Source organism: Rhinopithecus bieti, unplaced genomic scaffold (genome assembly GCF_001698545.2).
Source record: "Rhinopithecus bieti isolate Rb0 unplaced genomic scaffold, ASM169854v2 scaffold_19469, whole genome shotgun sequence".
In the NCBI taxonomy this organism is placed as follows: Eukaryota; Metazoa; Chordata; class Mammalia; order Primates; family Cercopithecidae; genus Rhinopithecus; species Rhinopithecus bieti.
In genome coordinates this window covers 52,041-69,512 of record NW_016809408.1, presented here as the reverse complement: position 1 = coordinate 69,512, position 17,472 = coordinate 52,041, and the positions used below count along the sequence as shown (strand labels likewise).

Genomic DNA, 17,472 nt, shown 5'->3' with positions numbered 1-17,472 from the left:
GGGTTGTACTTTATTTTGCATATATCTTTCTGCATCTTCTCAATTTTTAATAAACTTCTGAATGTTTGCATAATCAGAAACACTGTAGTTGAAGACATTATGATCTGGTTAGAATCCCACACAAAAATCTTTCAAATTTAACATAGAAAATTCTAGAAGCCTGAGAAGACTCCTGGCTAACTGGATGTAGTCCTTATGGAATAAGGATGGAAACTACATCTGATAGTGAGTGAAGTTCCCTTCAACTCATGAGTAGTTCTGGTTGTCATCATAAAAGGGCACTTGACAGATTTTCTAAATTTTCTCCAGCCAACCATTGTTATGAAGTAGACAAACAAAGCAATGAATCTATTTTGTGTTAGTAAACTATGAGACAGCATGTAATTGCAATTCCACTGGGGGAAAAAAAAAAAACTGTATGTGTAAAGAAGAAAACTTCCACATGATAACTGATGTGTATATTCAAACAAAATCTACATGCTGACTCATAGTGTACACAAGACAATTGTTACTTCTTTTTTGTCTAGCTCCACTCCACCATACTTTTCTTCAGAGATGATTTCAACATAAACTAAATAGCAGAAATTTATCCCAGAGAGCATTTCAAATTATAAAAATCAGAAGGAAAATAAACACGGCATCTACATCACAGATGAAATTTTTCCTCATTCCTATGTTTTAGAATGACATGCCTGTTAGAGTTTAGGCAGGGAAAATTCTTGACACCTTTCCCATTTCGTTGGTTTTATTCCCTGCCTTCCTTTTAAACAGCATAGGTTAATATCAGAGATGCACATGACCTGGGCAATCTGCATGTGATTCCAGCCAAGCCCCGGGAAGACAGTACAACCACAGAAGTGCTGAGTCTGGTAAAGGCCCTTCTGGACAAGCAGTTGGAGTGAGAATCAAGACAATTAACCACAGGACCAGACCCACTAGGATCCACGTGACAGTGGGTAAGACTCTTCCAATTTCACAAAACATTTCACGGTAGAAACATGTTGAGAACTTGGAGAATAATGTATTTTGCCTCCTGCTCTACAGCCATCCTAGCATTTTAAATTAAAAGTCATATTTCCTGTTAGAATCATATTAGGTTGATAATTTGGGGTACAATTCATTTTGCTCCCTGTTCTGCAGCCATGACACTTTATAATTAAAAGTTGTAACTTCTAGTTTGGAGAAGAATCTCACTTTTTAAACCGTTATGAAGAAATCATGCAAGAGGCTATTCAGGTGTCTTCCTGAGGTTCAGGCCAATGGCCTGACTCTCCAATCCTTTGTAATGATCCTATCCAACAAGTTGTCATAGCAGTAATTCTGACTCTCTGCCTTCTAAAATTATGCTTTTAGAGGAGTCATTGTATTTTTGTCTGGGTCCAGGAGATACAGACCCTGTTGTCTTTGTCTGCCTGTTCTGGGTGAACAGTGGAGCACTTGCAGCTTAAAAAACGTAAAGCTGTGTTTTCAACTAGAACACTGCTCCTCAAAGAGTTATTTTTAAACATGTAGCATTAGAAGCACTTAAGAACTTTTTAGAAATACAAACTTTTGAGCACAAGCCAAACCTTCTGAATAAAACTCTCATGATGGGGCCTAGAAATATAAGTCCTCCAGATGATTCTGACACATGTTAAGTTTGGAGACCCACTGCTATAGGTATGACATTAGGGACACAAAAGTAGCAAAGTATGTACTTACATAAATAGAGTTCCTGACATCCCATCACAAGCTCTCTCACCTCTCCTTCCATGTACATACATTCCCTCCTTAGTAAGCATGTTCAATAATGAGGGCAAGTTCTTGAATTTGAGGTATTATAAAACAACTTTTCTGGTTTTTGTCCACCCCTGCCCCTGCAATCTTATATTATGCTGCCTCCTCTGTCTCATGCCCCATTGAGCATTGTTCTTCTATCTACTCTCCATTTGTAATTACTCACCTCCTGTTTTGGCAAAATAATTGTATTTGCTGATACTTTTCTTCTTTTCCTTTTCCCTATTTCAGTATCTTCCGGTGTTGTCCCATTCAAACAACGTTTTCAAGCTTCCTTGGAAAATTGAGGTGGAGAACAGGCCACACAAACTGCAAACCCTTTGTAGTCATAAGACGAAAGAGGCTTTGTTAAGAGTATTTTTTTGTGTAGAACTTGCATTAGCAATTACAAAGACAGCCACATCAACTTTGGTAATAACCCTTGGCACACAAATATAAAACAAAATGGAGTCTGAGTATGTCCTATGCCACTGGAAAGACCAGTTATGGCCAGCAAAAGTTTTGTCCAGATCTGAAACTTCATCAAACAGTAAGAGGAAAAAGGGATTTTCTCTAGAAGTTCAAATACTCTCACTAGATGAAAAAATTAAAATGGACAGCACAGAAACAGAAATCCTAAATAAATCTCAAATTGAAGCCATTGCTGCCTCATTAGGACTACAGTCAGAGGACAGTGCTCCGCCTACAGAGGAAACTGCCTATGGAAGATCACTAAAAGTGGCACTGGATATTCTGAATGAGAGAACAAATTTGAGTCAAGCAAGCACTTCAGATGAAGAGGAGATCACTATGCTGTCTCAAAATGTACCACAGAAACAGTCCGATTTGCCCCCTCATAAAAAATACCGGAAGGATGAAGCCGACTTACCAGAATGTCTTCAGGAAAGTGAAAACTCAGCATGCTTGTTAGCATCTTCAGAGAGTGATGATTCCCTGTATGATGATAAATCACAAGTGCACACAATGGCCGATACTATTCCAAGTGAAGTGGAAACAAAGTCATTACAAAACTCTAGCTGGTGCGAGACTTTCCATTCACTTTCAGAAGATAATGATGAAAAAGAGAACAAGAATAAGATTGATATCTCAGCAGTTATGTCTGTGCATTCTGCAGTCAAAGAGGAAAGTGCATGTGTTAAAGATGAAAAGTTTGCTCCACCCTTGTCATCAGATATCCTCACTATGCCCAAAACTTTGAAAGAAGAGAGCCAGGACACATGCCCAGAGACCCTGGCTGTTCCCTCTGAATGCTCTGCTTTCTCAGAGAATATTGAGGATCCTGGAGAGGGTCCCTCAAATCCATGCTTAGATACCAGTCAGAATCAACCTTCCATGGAATCAGAGATGGGGGCTGCAGCATACCCTGGGAGTTGTTCAAGGGAATGCCAGGTTTCATTTAGTGCCTCTAACCCTGTCTGGGATTATTCACGTCTTATGAATAGTGAAAGAAATTTTCAGAGACTGGATTTTGAAGAACTTGAGGAAGACGGTCAAGCCTCTGACAAGTCATTGCTTCCAAGTCGCATTAATCTTTCTCTATTAGATGATGATGAGGAAGACGAAGAACTTCCACGCTTCATTTTACATTATGAGACACGTCCATTTGAAACAGGAATGATAGTCTGGTTTAAATATCAGAAATATCCATTTTGGCCAGCAGTGATAAAAAGTATCAGACGAAAAGAGAGGAAAGCAAGTGTGCTTTTTGTTGAGGCAAACATGAATTCTGAAAAGAAGGGCATTAGAGTCAATTTTAGAAGATTAAAGAAATTTGATTGTAAAGAGAAACAAATGCTAGTGGACAAAGCCAGGGAGGATTATAGTGAGAGTATTGACTGGTGCATCTCACTAATTTGTGACTACAGAGTTAGAATAGGTTGTGGTTCTTTCACAGGCTCTTTGCTTGAATATTATGCTGCTGATATTAGTTACCCAGTTAGGAAAGAAATAAAACAGGATACTTTCAGGAACAAATTTCCAAAGCTGCATAATGAAGATGCCAGGGAACCGATGGCTGTGACTTCCCAGACCAAGAAAATGTCCTTCCAAAAAATTCTCCCTGACCGGATGAAGGCTGCTCGGGACCGAGCCAACAAGAACCTGGTGGACTTTATTGTGAATGCGAAGGGAGCAGAGAACCATCTTCTGGCCATTGTAAATGGCACTAAAGGATCCAGATGGCTGAAATCATTTTTGAATGCAAATAGGTTCACACCGTGTATTGAAACATACTTTGAGGATGAAGATCAGTTGGATGAAGTGGTGAAATATTTACAAGAAGTCTACAATCAAATAGATCAAATAATACCAACTTGGATAAAAGATGACAAAATTAAATTTATCCTAGAAGTTCTTCTGCCAGAAGCAATTATTTGTTCAATTTCTGCTGTTGATGGGTTAGATTATGAGGCAGCTGAAGCAAAGTATCTAAAAGGACCATGTCTAGGCTACAGGGAAAGAGAATTATTTGATGCAAAAATAATATATGAAAAGAGACGAAAACCACCAACAAATGAAGCTCACTAAATGTGCTGAAAGTTGAAACCATGACAGGGAGCTCTCATAGATACTAGTTGAAAAAAATCTCTGAAGAATTCTCTCTAATACATATTTTCTGCAAATAGGAGAATGGATAATGTGTTCACTTCTTTTTTGAGATATCTAGGATCTGTGGTTATAATTACATCTTTGTTTCCTTTTCTTGCGCTTCTTCAAAGTTAATTTTGTCAACATATTTCAGCAGTTCTACTTTCCCGTACATTTTTAGAAAGCATAATTCCTAAATGATTTATAAGGGAAAGTACCATTTTGTTTTATGACACTTTTGAATATATGCTGTATTGTTAAATATATTGTGCACAATTATTTTAAAGTTAAAATTGCACTGGTGTTAGATATTAACCAAGATGATTGGAAAAAAGCCTAAAAGATACATCATTTCTATATTCCTTGCTTAATTTTTATAAAATATTAAGTTTTCCCTCACATAGTTGAATTATTTTTCTTGCTATGCCTATTTATTTTTGCAAAAAACAATCTGATGTATAGAACCAAAGATAGATTTGCTTTGCTATATATTATAACTATACTTGCTTTTGCAATAAAACAACTTGTAATTCAAAAATGAAGATTATTTGCATATAGTATTTATGTGTGTGAATAACATCTTGGCATGCAGAAAATAATTTTGGCTGCTTTTAACAGAATTGTTCATTCTACACTTCCCTGAAATTCCATTTTTGGGAATGTCTGTCCTTCAATGGCTGAATAGTTCCTTAAATCAGTCAAGCTCCTGGCTATCTTCATAACTAACAGTGATTGGGTCTTCTTAATATAGCTGTCTGACCACATGTGGAAGGCAGCTAGACTTATTGTATTTACAGCCTGGCCACTCTAGACATATGAATCCAGGCTGACTGCTTAAGTGCCCATCTCGTTTGATATAAACTGTAGAAAAGGCAAGCACTTTGTTCTGAGTCTTCTATCTCCAAATACGTAGTTGTCTCAAACCAAACAAGCTTTATCAAAATGGCTTATTTGTAGAATAGTTTCAATGATATAAATGCCAACTGGCAAGTCATTCCAAACTGCTTGAAGGAGTAGATGGACCAGAATCTGAGAATTTGGAAATAGGTCACAGAAAAAGCCTCCATTTGGCTACATATGACAATTATCTGAGTATGGTTAAATATACACAATTGAAAGTCTGAAGCCAATGAGTTGTTTATTCTAACTTGAAATATATTTTTGTGAGAAATAATGTTAGAAAAGTTAGTTTATTTTAAAAACTTGCTGTGAAAGGAAATTCTAAGGGCTTAACATGAAACTGTCTGCATTTTTACGTGTTAGACAATGGTCGCCCTTGGGCTCTTGTTATACATTCACATGGCTACGCGTTTATGTAAAGTTTGCAAAAGTTTGATGTTTTGATTTACAATAAAACTATTATATTATTCACCTTGGATTTTTACATCATCCTACTTGAAACTGTGCAGCTACATAAGTGGTGTTTCTCCAAATTTAACACACACACACACACACACACACACACACACAAAATGTATATATATGATTTGTTTGGAATTTTTGGTTCTTGTAGTTGCCATCATTTTAACACTCGCTATAAGTTGTCATTCTAAATAAGTATTCCCTTTCATGTTGATTTTTGTATTACTTTAATAGAAAGCCTACTGAATTTTATAAGCTGCATGTCCCACAAAACCTCTCTGGACCCTGACTATAAAAGACCAAGACTTCTTAGACATACAGCCTCTATCATTCCACATACCTTCCTCATTGCCCTAAGAAGTAATTTACAACAAACCATCATCACACTGTATGTGGATTTTATACCCTGGATAAAACACACTTTATTTGCTCTATAATTGTATTAGTCCATTTTCACACTGCTGATAAAGATACACCAGAGACTGGGCATTTTACAAAAGAAAGAGGTTTAATGGACTTATAGTTGCACATGGCTGGGTGGGGGCCTCACAATCATGGCAGAAGGCAAGGAGGAGCAAATCACATCTTACATGGATGGCAGCAGGCAAAGAGAGAGAGAATTCATGCAGGGGAGTTCCTCTTTATAAAACAATCAGAATTCATGAGACTTATTCACTATCATGAGAACAGCATGGGAAAGACATCCCCCCATGATTCAATTATTTCCCATTGGGTCCCTCCCATAAAACATGGGAATTCAAGATGAGATTTGTGTTGGGACAAAGCCAATCCATATCATTCCACCCCTGGCCCATCCCAAATCTCATGTCCTCACATTGCAAAACCAATCATGCCTTCCCAACAGTCCTCCAAAGTCTTAACTCATTTCAGCATTAACTCAGAAGTCCACAGTCCAATGTCTCATCTGAAACAAAGCAAGTTCCTTCTGTGTATGAGCCTGTAAAATCAAAAGCAAGTTAGTTACTTCCTAGATACAATGCGGGTATAGGCATTGAGTAAATACAGCCATCCCAAATGGGAGAATTTGGCCAAAACAAAGGGGCTATGAGCCCCATGCAAGTCTGAAATCCAGCAGGGCAGTCAAATCCTAAGTCTCAAAATGATCTCCTCTGACTCCATGCCTCATATCCAGGTCATGCTGATGCAAGAGGTTTGTTCCCATGGTCTTGGGCAGCTTCACTCTTGCAGCTTTGCAGGGTATAACCTCCCTCCTGGCTGTTTTATGGGCTGGCATTGAGTGTCTGCGGCTTTTCCAGGTGCATGGTGCAAGCTGTTGGTGGATCTACCATTCTGGGGTCTGGAGTACNAGCCATCCCAAATGGGAGAATTTGGCCAAAACAAAGGGGCTATGAGCCCCATGCAAGTCTGAAATCCAGCAGGGCAGTCAAATCCTAAGTCTCAAAATGATCTCCTCTGACTCCATGCCTCATATCCAGGTCATGCTGATGCAAGAGGTTTGTTCCCATGGTCTTGGGCAGCTTCACTCTTGCAGCTTTGCAGGGTATAACCTCCCTCCTGGCTGTTTTTATGGGCTGGCATTGAGTGTCTGCGGCTTTTCCAGGTGCATGGTGCAAGCTGTTGGTGGATCTACCATTCTGGGGTCTGGAGTACGGTGGCCCTCTTCTCACAGCTCCACTAGGTGGTGCCCCAGTAGGGACTCTGTGTTGGGGCTCCAACCCCACATTTCCCTTCTGCACTGTCCTAGCAGAAGTTCTCCATGAGAGCCCCACACCTGCAGCAAACTTCTGCCTGGGCATCCAGGCATTTCCATACATCCTCTGAAACCTAGGCAATGGGTCCCAAACCCCAATTCTTGACTTCTGTGCACTGGCAGGCTCAACACCACATGGAAGCTGCCAAGACTTGAGGTTTGCACCTTCTGAAGCCATGGCCCGAGTGCTACATTGACCCCTTTCAGCAATAGCTGGAGTGGTTGGCACACAGGGCACCAGCACTGCACACTGCACAGGGATACTGGGCTGCACACAGCATGGAGATCCCGGGCCTGGCCCCTGAAACCACTTTTTTCTCCTAAGCCTTTGAGCCCGTGATGGGAGGGGCTGCTGTGAAGACCTCTGACATGTCCTGGAGACATTGTCCCCATTGTCTTGGGGATTAACATTCTGCTCCTCGTTACTTATGCAAATTTCTGCAGCGGGTTTGGATTTCTCCTCAGAAAATGGAATTTTTTTTTCTATCACATTGTCTGGCTGCGAATTTTATGAAATTTTATGCTTTGCTTCCCTTATAAAACTGAATGCCTTCAATAGCACCCAAGTCACCTCTTGAATGCTTTGCTGGTTAGAAATTTCTTCCACCAGATACCCTAAAGCATCCCTCTCAAGTTCGAGGTTCCACAAATCTCTGGGCCTGGAGCAAATTGCCACCTGTCTCTTTGCTAAAACACAACAAGAGTCACCTTTGCTCCATTTCCAAACAAGTTTCTCATCTCCATCTGAGACCACAGCCTGAATTTCATTGTTCACATCTTTATCATCATTTTGGTCAAAACCACTCAACAAGTCTAGGGAGTTTCAAATTTTTCCACCTTTTCCTGTCTTCTTATGAGCCCCCCAAACTGTTCCAACATCTGCCTGTTACCCAGTTCCAAAGTTGCTTCCACATTTTCAGGTATCTACAGCACACCCCACTCTCCTGGTGCCAATTTACTGTATTAGTCTATTTTCACACTGCTGATAAAGACATCCCAGAGACTGGGCAATTTACAAAAGAAAGAGATTTAATGGACTTCCCATTCCACATGGCTGTGGGGGACCTCACAATCATGGCAGAAGGCAAAGAGGAGCAAGTCACATCTTACATGGATGGCATCAGGCAAAGAGAGAACTCGTGCGGGGGAGTTCCTCTTTATAAAATGATCAGATCTCATGAGACTGCACTAGCACAAGAACAACATGGAAAAGACTTCCCCCCATGATTCAGTTATCTCCCACTGGGTCCCTCCCACAACACATGGGAATTAAAAATGAGATTTGGGTGGGGACACAGCCAAACCATATCAATAATGTTGTGTCCCTCTGATTTCAATATAATATCCACCTTTAGTTCTCTCAGTGGAGCTATCTCTGTCTCCTGGTTCTAATATTTGTGTTATTACCTCATTCATTCATTCATTCATAGCATTGTGAGTCAGGAGAGCAAGTGATATGTGGCTAAAGCTCCGCTCCAAGGGTAGATTTCAGGTGCCATAGAAAGGAAATATTACTTCTGTGATTCAGATGAAAATCTAATTTCTAAGATGAGTAGGATGCACTACATCATCATAGTGAGAAATATTGATTAACTTTGTGCACAGACTGCCTGTACTTGAAAACCAGAGCCCAAGTTTCCTCATATTTGTGAGTTCCCAAGTGTCTGTTTTGTTTGTGGTAAAGACTGGACACCTGATCCCTCTTAAGATGTCCTTTATCTTGGGGCATATTGAAGTTAAGGGAGGAATGCCTCAAACATGCATCCATTCTCCTCTTTGAATGAATCACTGAATGGCATTTGAGATGTGAAAATGGATGAATTTGGCTTCCAACACACTGTGGACTCAGATCCCTTCCAGCCTGAGTAGCTGTTAAGGCAACTGTAAGATTGCCCTAAGCTGGATCTCTAATGTAGGTTTGTGTGTCTGATTGGAGAGCCTGACTTCTTATCCACCCTAACCCACTGAGTTAAGGAAACCCTCATCTTTTCTAGTCATAAGGCAGACTGATGAATATCAGGCCCAGCTTCTAATCTGGCCCAGGACTACAGAGCTGCAAGAACACCACATACATAATGCTTATAGATTTAGATAGATCTATCGATAGATAGATGATAGATAGACAGGCAGATAGAGAGATAGATAGATAGATAGATAGATAGATAGATACATACATACATAGATACATAGATACATAGATACATAGATACATAGAAATAGAGATATCCTGATAAGGAAAGAATAAAACCATGAATCTGGTAATAGCCGAGTGTAAGAATCAATCCCCTCAACCCACAGCCTAGCAGAAGCAGCCCCCTTAAACCCATGCTATTGGAGAGCAGCCTCCCTGTTCCTGGAGACAAGCCAATAACTTCATCTAAGACACCTACCTCAAAAGAAATAGCTTGTGTTAATATCCAGCACTGACATTTTTAATTGCTTCCAACCCATGACAGAAGTAACGTGTTACACAGCACAAGGAGCAAAATACAATCTCTAAACAGGTGGAAAATACCCTATATTTAGAAGGAAATACAGGAACTGGCTAATATGCATTAGCATCAACTAGGATAATATATGTTAGAACGGATTTTGAGATTGTAAAACTAGCAAGGAAAGGGAGCAGAATATGCAATCATAGGGGAGAACTTATTGACATATGATCACACACCTGTGATTCAGAGTTCACTGACTTGGAGCTGGCCTAATACGCTGCTAGGGTGTCATCTTTAAGCCTTAACCATGACAGCCCACTCAAACTTTCTTGCCAGAGTACTGAGGAATTGGTGAGAAGGTGAAATGAAGTGGCAGTATTAGAAGTGACTTATTGAGTGAGACAAGAGGACCTATCTCTGAACTACTTTCCCTAAGAGGGCAGAGAAGATATTCCGATAAGGAATGTGTTGATGAGGAGGAACACTGACATTTTTTAGAAGCTTGATGTTGGCTCTCCTCTGCAAACCATGGTTGAAGTAAACTATGCTGCAATGGAGATTATAAGATTCTAAAATGGATGGTAGGGCCCAGGTGACAGCATAAAACCTCAGGGGCATGGTAGGTATCATTACCATAATGGAAAGCAAGGTCAGAGTGGAGTCTGGCTACCTTGACTGACAGAAATGTCAGACGCTGTGACAATGCCTTATAGATAGTAGTATTCCAGGGCTAGATGTACAGACAGCTGGCTGTACAACTTCTTTCATACAAAAATAAAAGATGTGACTTTAGGAGGCTGAAACAGGCGATCACAAGGTCAGGAGATCGAGACCATCTCAATTGCCCTGCTACTCAAGCCATATGACTCAGCATAATTGATAATGCTTAAGGTATCTATGGTGGTTAAGGATGAAGTATCTAGCCATTATACAGGTGCTATAACACAGAATTCTGAAGTTCTGAAGAAAACCCATATCTCCTGTAAACTACTTGCCATTTAAAAACATACCCTCATATGCTATTAAGGCATAATAGAAATAGAGTGCCTAATCAAGAGATAGCAAGTGACAATATGACATGAGCTGCCCATCAAAAGTTGTACATTTAGATTCACCAAGTGATAAGGTCTGACAGGGTAAACAGCAATCCACCCCATGATGGAAATGCCATATATGAGATCCAGCATGAGAAGGTATCAATAAATCAGCAGATTACACAAAACCATCATGACATTGACCATTGTTGCAACAATGCCCCCTCTCAAAACACTTCTATGATCATGGGTTAGGAGGTTATCTATGACCAACTGATGGAAGAGGAAAATGTCAAGCTGAATGCACAGATGTCAGCACTACAGATAGCTGTAAATGTACTGCTCCTACACTTTAGCTTCAGTTGGAGTAGCCCTAAAGATTAGTGTCGAAGGAGAAACTCTTAGTTGGCAAAGCTGTGAACAGTACACCTACTACTTCACTTTACAAAGGGACTAGTGGCTTGAAGTTGTTTCCTGGACTGTGGAGAACAACTTGGCTGGTGTGTCTGAGTCTTGGAATGAGAAGGGCTGGAAACTGAAAAAAAAGAAAATCTGGATTAGAGGCACATAGATGGAATTACGGGAATGGAAACAAATCATATGTATCTCTGTGACTCAATATTAATGGCCATGCAAGAGACCTGACTGTAGAGAAGGCACTCAACAACCAAGTGGATCTAATGACTCATGCCATGAATGTCAAACAACTTCTTTCCTCAGTTATCTTATTTCTGGCACATAAATCCATGAATTGTCTTGGTGGCAGGGATTAAGCCTAAGCATGAGCTCAACAGCATTGGTTCGCTCTTGTCAAAGGTGATCAAGCTACTACCACTGCTCAATGTATATCTTTGCAAGAGCAACATCTGATGCTCTGCCCTCAATTCTATACCTTCCTTCAAAGACACCATCCAGCTACTTGGATCCATGTTGAATGCACTGCACCCATAGTAGTTATTCATCCTAACAAAAGTGGATATCAACTTCTATCCCATAAGATCAAGCATGACCTACCTGTAGTGATGTCTAATTTAATAGCACATCCTTGTTTGAATTTTCTTCTTTCCTTATTTTGCCACTAATTTTTCTCACTCTGACTTACTAAAACCACTTGCCAAATAAACTATTTGCATGCAAACTCTTGTACCAGGCTCTGTTTTATGGACACTTAGGCAATGATGAAAAACAACAATGATGTATATATTTTAGAAAATATAAATAGGTACCACTGTATAGTAACATAATAAACATTTTAAACATTCATAAATGAAAGCTATTAAAAGTTAATAAATTTTCCACTTCTGGATAAGATGAAGTATACACATTTCCACCCCATTCCCGCTACTAAAATCAGTAACCTAACTTTTTACCTTAGGAATCTAGAGAAAGTAGAGTAGATTAAATCTAAAATAAGCAGAAGAAGGAAAATAATCATTAGGGCAGAAATCCACAAAACTAAAAACAGGAAAAAATAGAATAAATTAGTAAAACCTAAAAGTGTTTCTTTGAAAAGATTAATATATTTGATAAGACATTAGCCAGGGTAACCAAAAAAAGGGGAGAGAGAAAGAAAAGTCACAAATTATCAATAACAGAAATAAAACAGGAGCCATCACTACTAACCCTATGGTTGTTAAGAATAATAAAATATTATCAACACCATTATCCACACAAATTTAATAATTTAAATGAAATGGACCAAGTCCTCAAATATTTTAAAGAAAATACCATTTTATTTTATAATATTTCATTGAAATACACTTGATATTTTAATATGGAATTCATGTTTTTTACATTAAAAGCACTAGTGTCAGATATTAAGCAACAATAATTTAAAAATTTCAATGCTTTTTTTCAGAAATATTAATTGAATTTTTTACCTCATTGATATAAATTGTTAGATTTTCTTTTTAAGAAAATTCCTGAAAATTTAAAACAATGGCAGAGAAACTTTCTTATATATTATCCCTAATTTCAACAGTTTTTACAAGAAAACAACCTGCAATTAAAATATATAGTTGTTGCATTATCTGTATGCAGTCTATGTGTGTGTGAATAAAATCTCAGCATGCAATAAATCATTTGGGCAGCCGTCAGCAAGATCGTTCATCCACATTTTCCTGAAATTCCATTTTTGGGAATATCCATTATTCAACAATTGAATTGTTTCTTAAAACAGACAGCCTTTTTTGGCTGTCTTCCTCACTGACACCGAAGGAGATTCTCTTAATACAGCCATCTACTCCTATGTGGAAGGCAGCTAGCATCACTGTATTCATGAACTGGCTGCTCTTGATCTATGACTCCACGCTGACTTAAGAGTTCCTGTATTCTAATATAAACTGTAGAAAAAGCAAACACTTTATTTTGAGTCTTTTAGCTCCAAATAGTCATTTGTCCCAAACCAAGCAAGGTTTATCATCTTGCTTATTTGTAGAATAGTTTGAATTGGTTCCAATAATACAAATGTTGACTAGGAAGTCATTCCAAACTGCTAGAAGGAGTATACGGACCAGAATCTAGAATTTTGAAAATAGCTCACAGAAAAAGCCTTCATTTGGGGAAATATGACAATTATCTTAGTATAGTTAAATACACACAATTAAAAAGATAAAATCTGAAATGAATTGTTTTTCCTAACTTGAAAAAAGATTTTTGTGAGAATAAATGTTAGAAAGTCTAATTTATTTAAAAAACTGAATGTGAAAACAAATGCTAAGGTCTTAACCCAGACCTACCTGCATTTTTACTTCGTAGAATAAGTCAACTGCATTTATTTGTGATGACATTGACACATATTCTTTTTTTCACAGTGATGACTATTATAGCTGAAGTCTATCCTCCTGGATTTATGGGGGAAATGAGACCTCTTTCATAATTTCCCTTTCACTTTGCAGAAACTCCCTTAATAAAAATTATATTGCATTTCCTGTTTGATGGGACATTACCCACTTACCTGTCACTTAGTAAGTTAATGTTTTAATAGAGAGACAGACATTCATTCAAGATAATTACAAATAAAAATTGTAATACATTATAAACATTTACAATGTTGATTTCAATATGTGATGTAGAAGTTTAAAAATTATTTAATGGAGGCTGGGCACAGTGGGTCACGCCTGTAATCCCAGCACTTTGGGAGGCCGAGGCAGGCGGATCACGAGGTCAGGAGTTCAAGACCAACCTGACCAATACAGTGAAACCTCATCTCTACTAAAAATACAAAAATTAGTCAGGCGTAGTGGTGCACACTTGTAGTCCCAGCTACTCGGGAGGCAAGAGAATCGTTTGAACCCGGGAGGCAGAGGTTGCAGTGAGCCGAGATCACACCACTGCATTCCAACCTGGGTGACAGAGCGAGACTCCGTCTAAAAAAAAAAAAAAAAATTATTGGAATCACTGAAATTGTGGAGTAGGGAACTGCAAAGATCTATCAGCCCACAGGGGCAATACAAATGCTAGCAAAAACTGTCAGAATCAACATTTTTTGGAACTCTAGAATTGAATCTCACACTGAATTGATTAGGTTTTATCATCAAAACAACTTGGCAATAATGAAGCCAATATTTTGCCCATGTACCCCCCTTTCATCATATATCATTCAATTGCTGCTACAGTCTTTGGCAACAACCATGTACTATGTTCTGGGAACATAATTTGGCATAGGATAATTGTCTTAAACTCTGGAAGTTGCTTCCCTTTTTTTACTCATACCCACGAAGAGCTTTCTAGAATACCAGCTTCAGGACTATAGAGATTTTTACCTTTGTTCTGTTCCATCTATAATGCCTTGAACAGTGCCTGGCACATAAGAGGTACCCAGTAAATATTTGTTGAAAGAACTGAATGAATGAGTAGCATAGATGTCAAATCTCTTGAGTGCTGCTCTTTCTTGCATGTGAAAAAAAGTAAAATTCCTGTGATTTCTGAGACCTTAAAAGCCCTATCCAATTCCAATAGAACACATCTCAGAATGTAGCTGCTGAAGCAAGCTCAGCACCATCCAAGCATCAGGAAAACTTTTGGCCAAAAGTAAATAGAAAAAAGATACAGTGTAATACTTTAAGATTTTTTTGGGGTTTTAACTTAATTTCGCACAAAAGCAGAATAATTTTATTAATTTGGGGAATTTATTTATTGGAAATTCATAAGGAAAAAGAGCTTTGTTTCCAAATTTGGGGCATCTCCATATTGTTGCCATTTTATTATTGGTCTATCTAAATGTGATCTTATAATCTTAGAACCTCTAACATACCACATTGAGAAGCATAGGACATAGGATGGGAAGTAGAACAGGGAGTAAACTTACAGCAAGAGACTGAGACTACAGAGACAGCAAGACTATGCTTGTAAATGGATAGTCTGCTGCTAGAGATGTGGGAAATCTTGCTTCTGAGAGTGTGAAGAAGTGGCTAGATGAAGTTTACAGTCAATTCAGGACTATAGTGCCAGAAACACAAGGCTCAACAGACAAGTAGGAAAGTTTAAATATGCTGGATAGGAAGAAAAGTTACCTCTAATTAGATCTGGTGACAGGAGGTTGCAGCTACACACTTGGTTTACCAAAAACTTAACTAATGGTTAAGATATGTGTTAAAATAACAGAAACCTGGTGGAACATTGGAATGAGAGTGGGTTGGAGATCCTCCATGTTCCTTACTGCTTGTTTCACTGTTGAAGGAAACTGATTTCAGAGTAACACTCCTAATCTCTCTCCCAACTTTCCTTCCTTAGGAAGAATGATTGAAGTTCTTGGTGAACTTTAGGAGAAAAAATTAAGTATGACTGGATTAGACCCTTCTTTTGTTTTGGCTGTCTGCAAGGAGGATTCATTCTGGTTTTCTCTATGCTTATAATTTAAAATGGACCTGTCCTGTGCATCTGAAAGATGGTGAAAGCAGTGATTTTCTAGCAGTGCCAGAGACTGGATAAGTAAATCTGTTTAGTTCAGGGATCAAGTATTTGCAAGCATTTTGGGTATAGATTATTAACAATAAAGCTAACATTTTTATGTCTATCTCTCTGTCACTCAAGTCTTATTTTTTAGTCAATTCTGACCTAGGGAACACAAAGAAGTATTTAACAAATCTCTGTTGTATTAATCTCAGAAAGAAAATAAAAAGGGGGTAGTTTAAATTTCATGAGTTTTCCAGAAGGGCTTAATATAAATATAAATAATAAGCATGAAGAGAAATGTGAGAAATATAATTTTTGTGGACTATTACTTTTTAGAAACTTTGGGGGATATTTCAGACAAAGTTTGAAATATAAAAATCACCCTACCAGACATGAGAGCATATTCCTCTTTCTGTGGAATTTCCCTTGAGAGGCTTTTGTCAGTTCTATTCTTTAATGAGCAAGATGAAACAATTAGTCTGAGATACTTCTAATCCCAAAGTGTACTTCAAAAGCAATTATCTTCAGGTGTATTTACACATCATTTAATATAAATCTGCCTTTTTATTAAAAGGGAACTTTCAATTTTATTTGGGATTTTAGGATACAAAGAAGTATTAAATGAGAAGTTTAAAAAAATCTTTCTCTAAATTTGGAAAGTTTGTAGTGAGTTACTGGCACGGACTGATATAAAATAATAAAACATTTTGCTTCTGGATTGAGAGTCCAGCTGATAAATATGTGGTTGAACTACTTAGTATAATAAAATGTGAGGGTTTTGTTTTTAATGCAAGGGAGAGTTTTATGTGGCACATTTGTGATAAACAGAATTCTTCCATTGTATTACTGGGACTGTTCATTGAACAATGGAGAGTATTTTACATATCTTTACTTGCCAGGGTTTCTGTCATCTAATGCCAGCCTTGGTTACTGGCTTCTGGTTATGTGCAACACTGATATTTCATTCTCTTTGGAAAGAAGGCATTGGTTTGTTGGTTGTGTGTGTGTTTGTGAGATAAAAGTAGTGGTAGAAATGTTTTGAAATTAGAATACCAGTTCTGATTCCAGGTAATATAAAATAAAGACACTTCATTCATCTCTGCCACTGGCTACAACATAAAACTTGAGTAGAATGCATGGAGCAGTTATGTAAGGACTCTGAAATGTAAACAGCAGAAGGCAATTTGGGAAAGAACACCCACATTCAAAATATCCTGGACTGGCAGCGAATTTAATGTTTTCTTGTTTTGGCATCCTCCAACTCAAATGTAATGTACTCGAAAACTGAGAAGTGAGCCTTGTGGCACAGAAAATGAGAACTCCAGAGAACGCCATCTAGTTCTGGCTCAAGGAATTGCAAATGCCTAATATTCGGAGAGCGCACAGATAATCTCCCTTTTCCTTTCCTCCTTTGATACATACCTCACACCACATATGAAAAATTTTGACAAAATGCATCATCAAATTAAATGTAAAACCTAAGACTGCACAACATCTAGAAGAAAAGATAGGCCAAAGTTTTCTTAGGTGTAACACTAAAAGCAAGATTCAAAACAGAAAAAATAAACAAACTGGACATGATAAAAATTAAAGCTATCTTCCTCAAGAGATATGGTTAAGAGAATGTAAAGACAAGCTGCAGAGAGAAAAT

The 17,472-nt window shown here is 38.2% G+C and overlaps 1 protein-coding gene across 1 annotated transcript; it reads left to right on the top strand.

Moving 5' to 3' along the window:
* Positions 1-771: 771 nt before the first annotated feature.
* PWWP3B (PWWP domain containing 3B) lies at positions 772-5,733 on the top strand. The gene is made up of 2 exons (XM_017889242.1): positions 772-956; positions 2,008-5,733. The coding sequence occupies exon 2, from the start codon at positions 2,221-2,223 to the stop codon at positions 4,300-4,302; it is 2,082 nt and encodes a 693-aa protein (XP_017744731.1). The 5' UTR covers positions 772-956; positions 2,008-2,220; the 3' UTR covers positions 4,303-5,733.
* Positions 5,734-17,472: the final 11,739 nt, after the last annotated feature.

Excerpts from the sequence above, each read along its gene's own strand:
- PWWP3B (XM_017889242.1), top strand. The coding sequence starts at position 2,221 with ATGGAGTCTGAGTATGTCCTATGCCACTGGAAAGACCAGTTATGGCCA.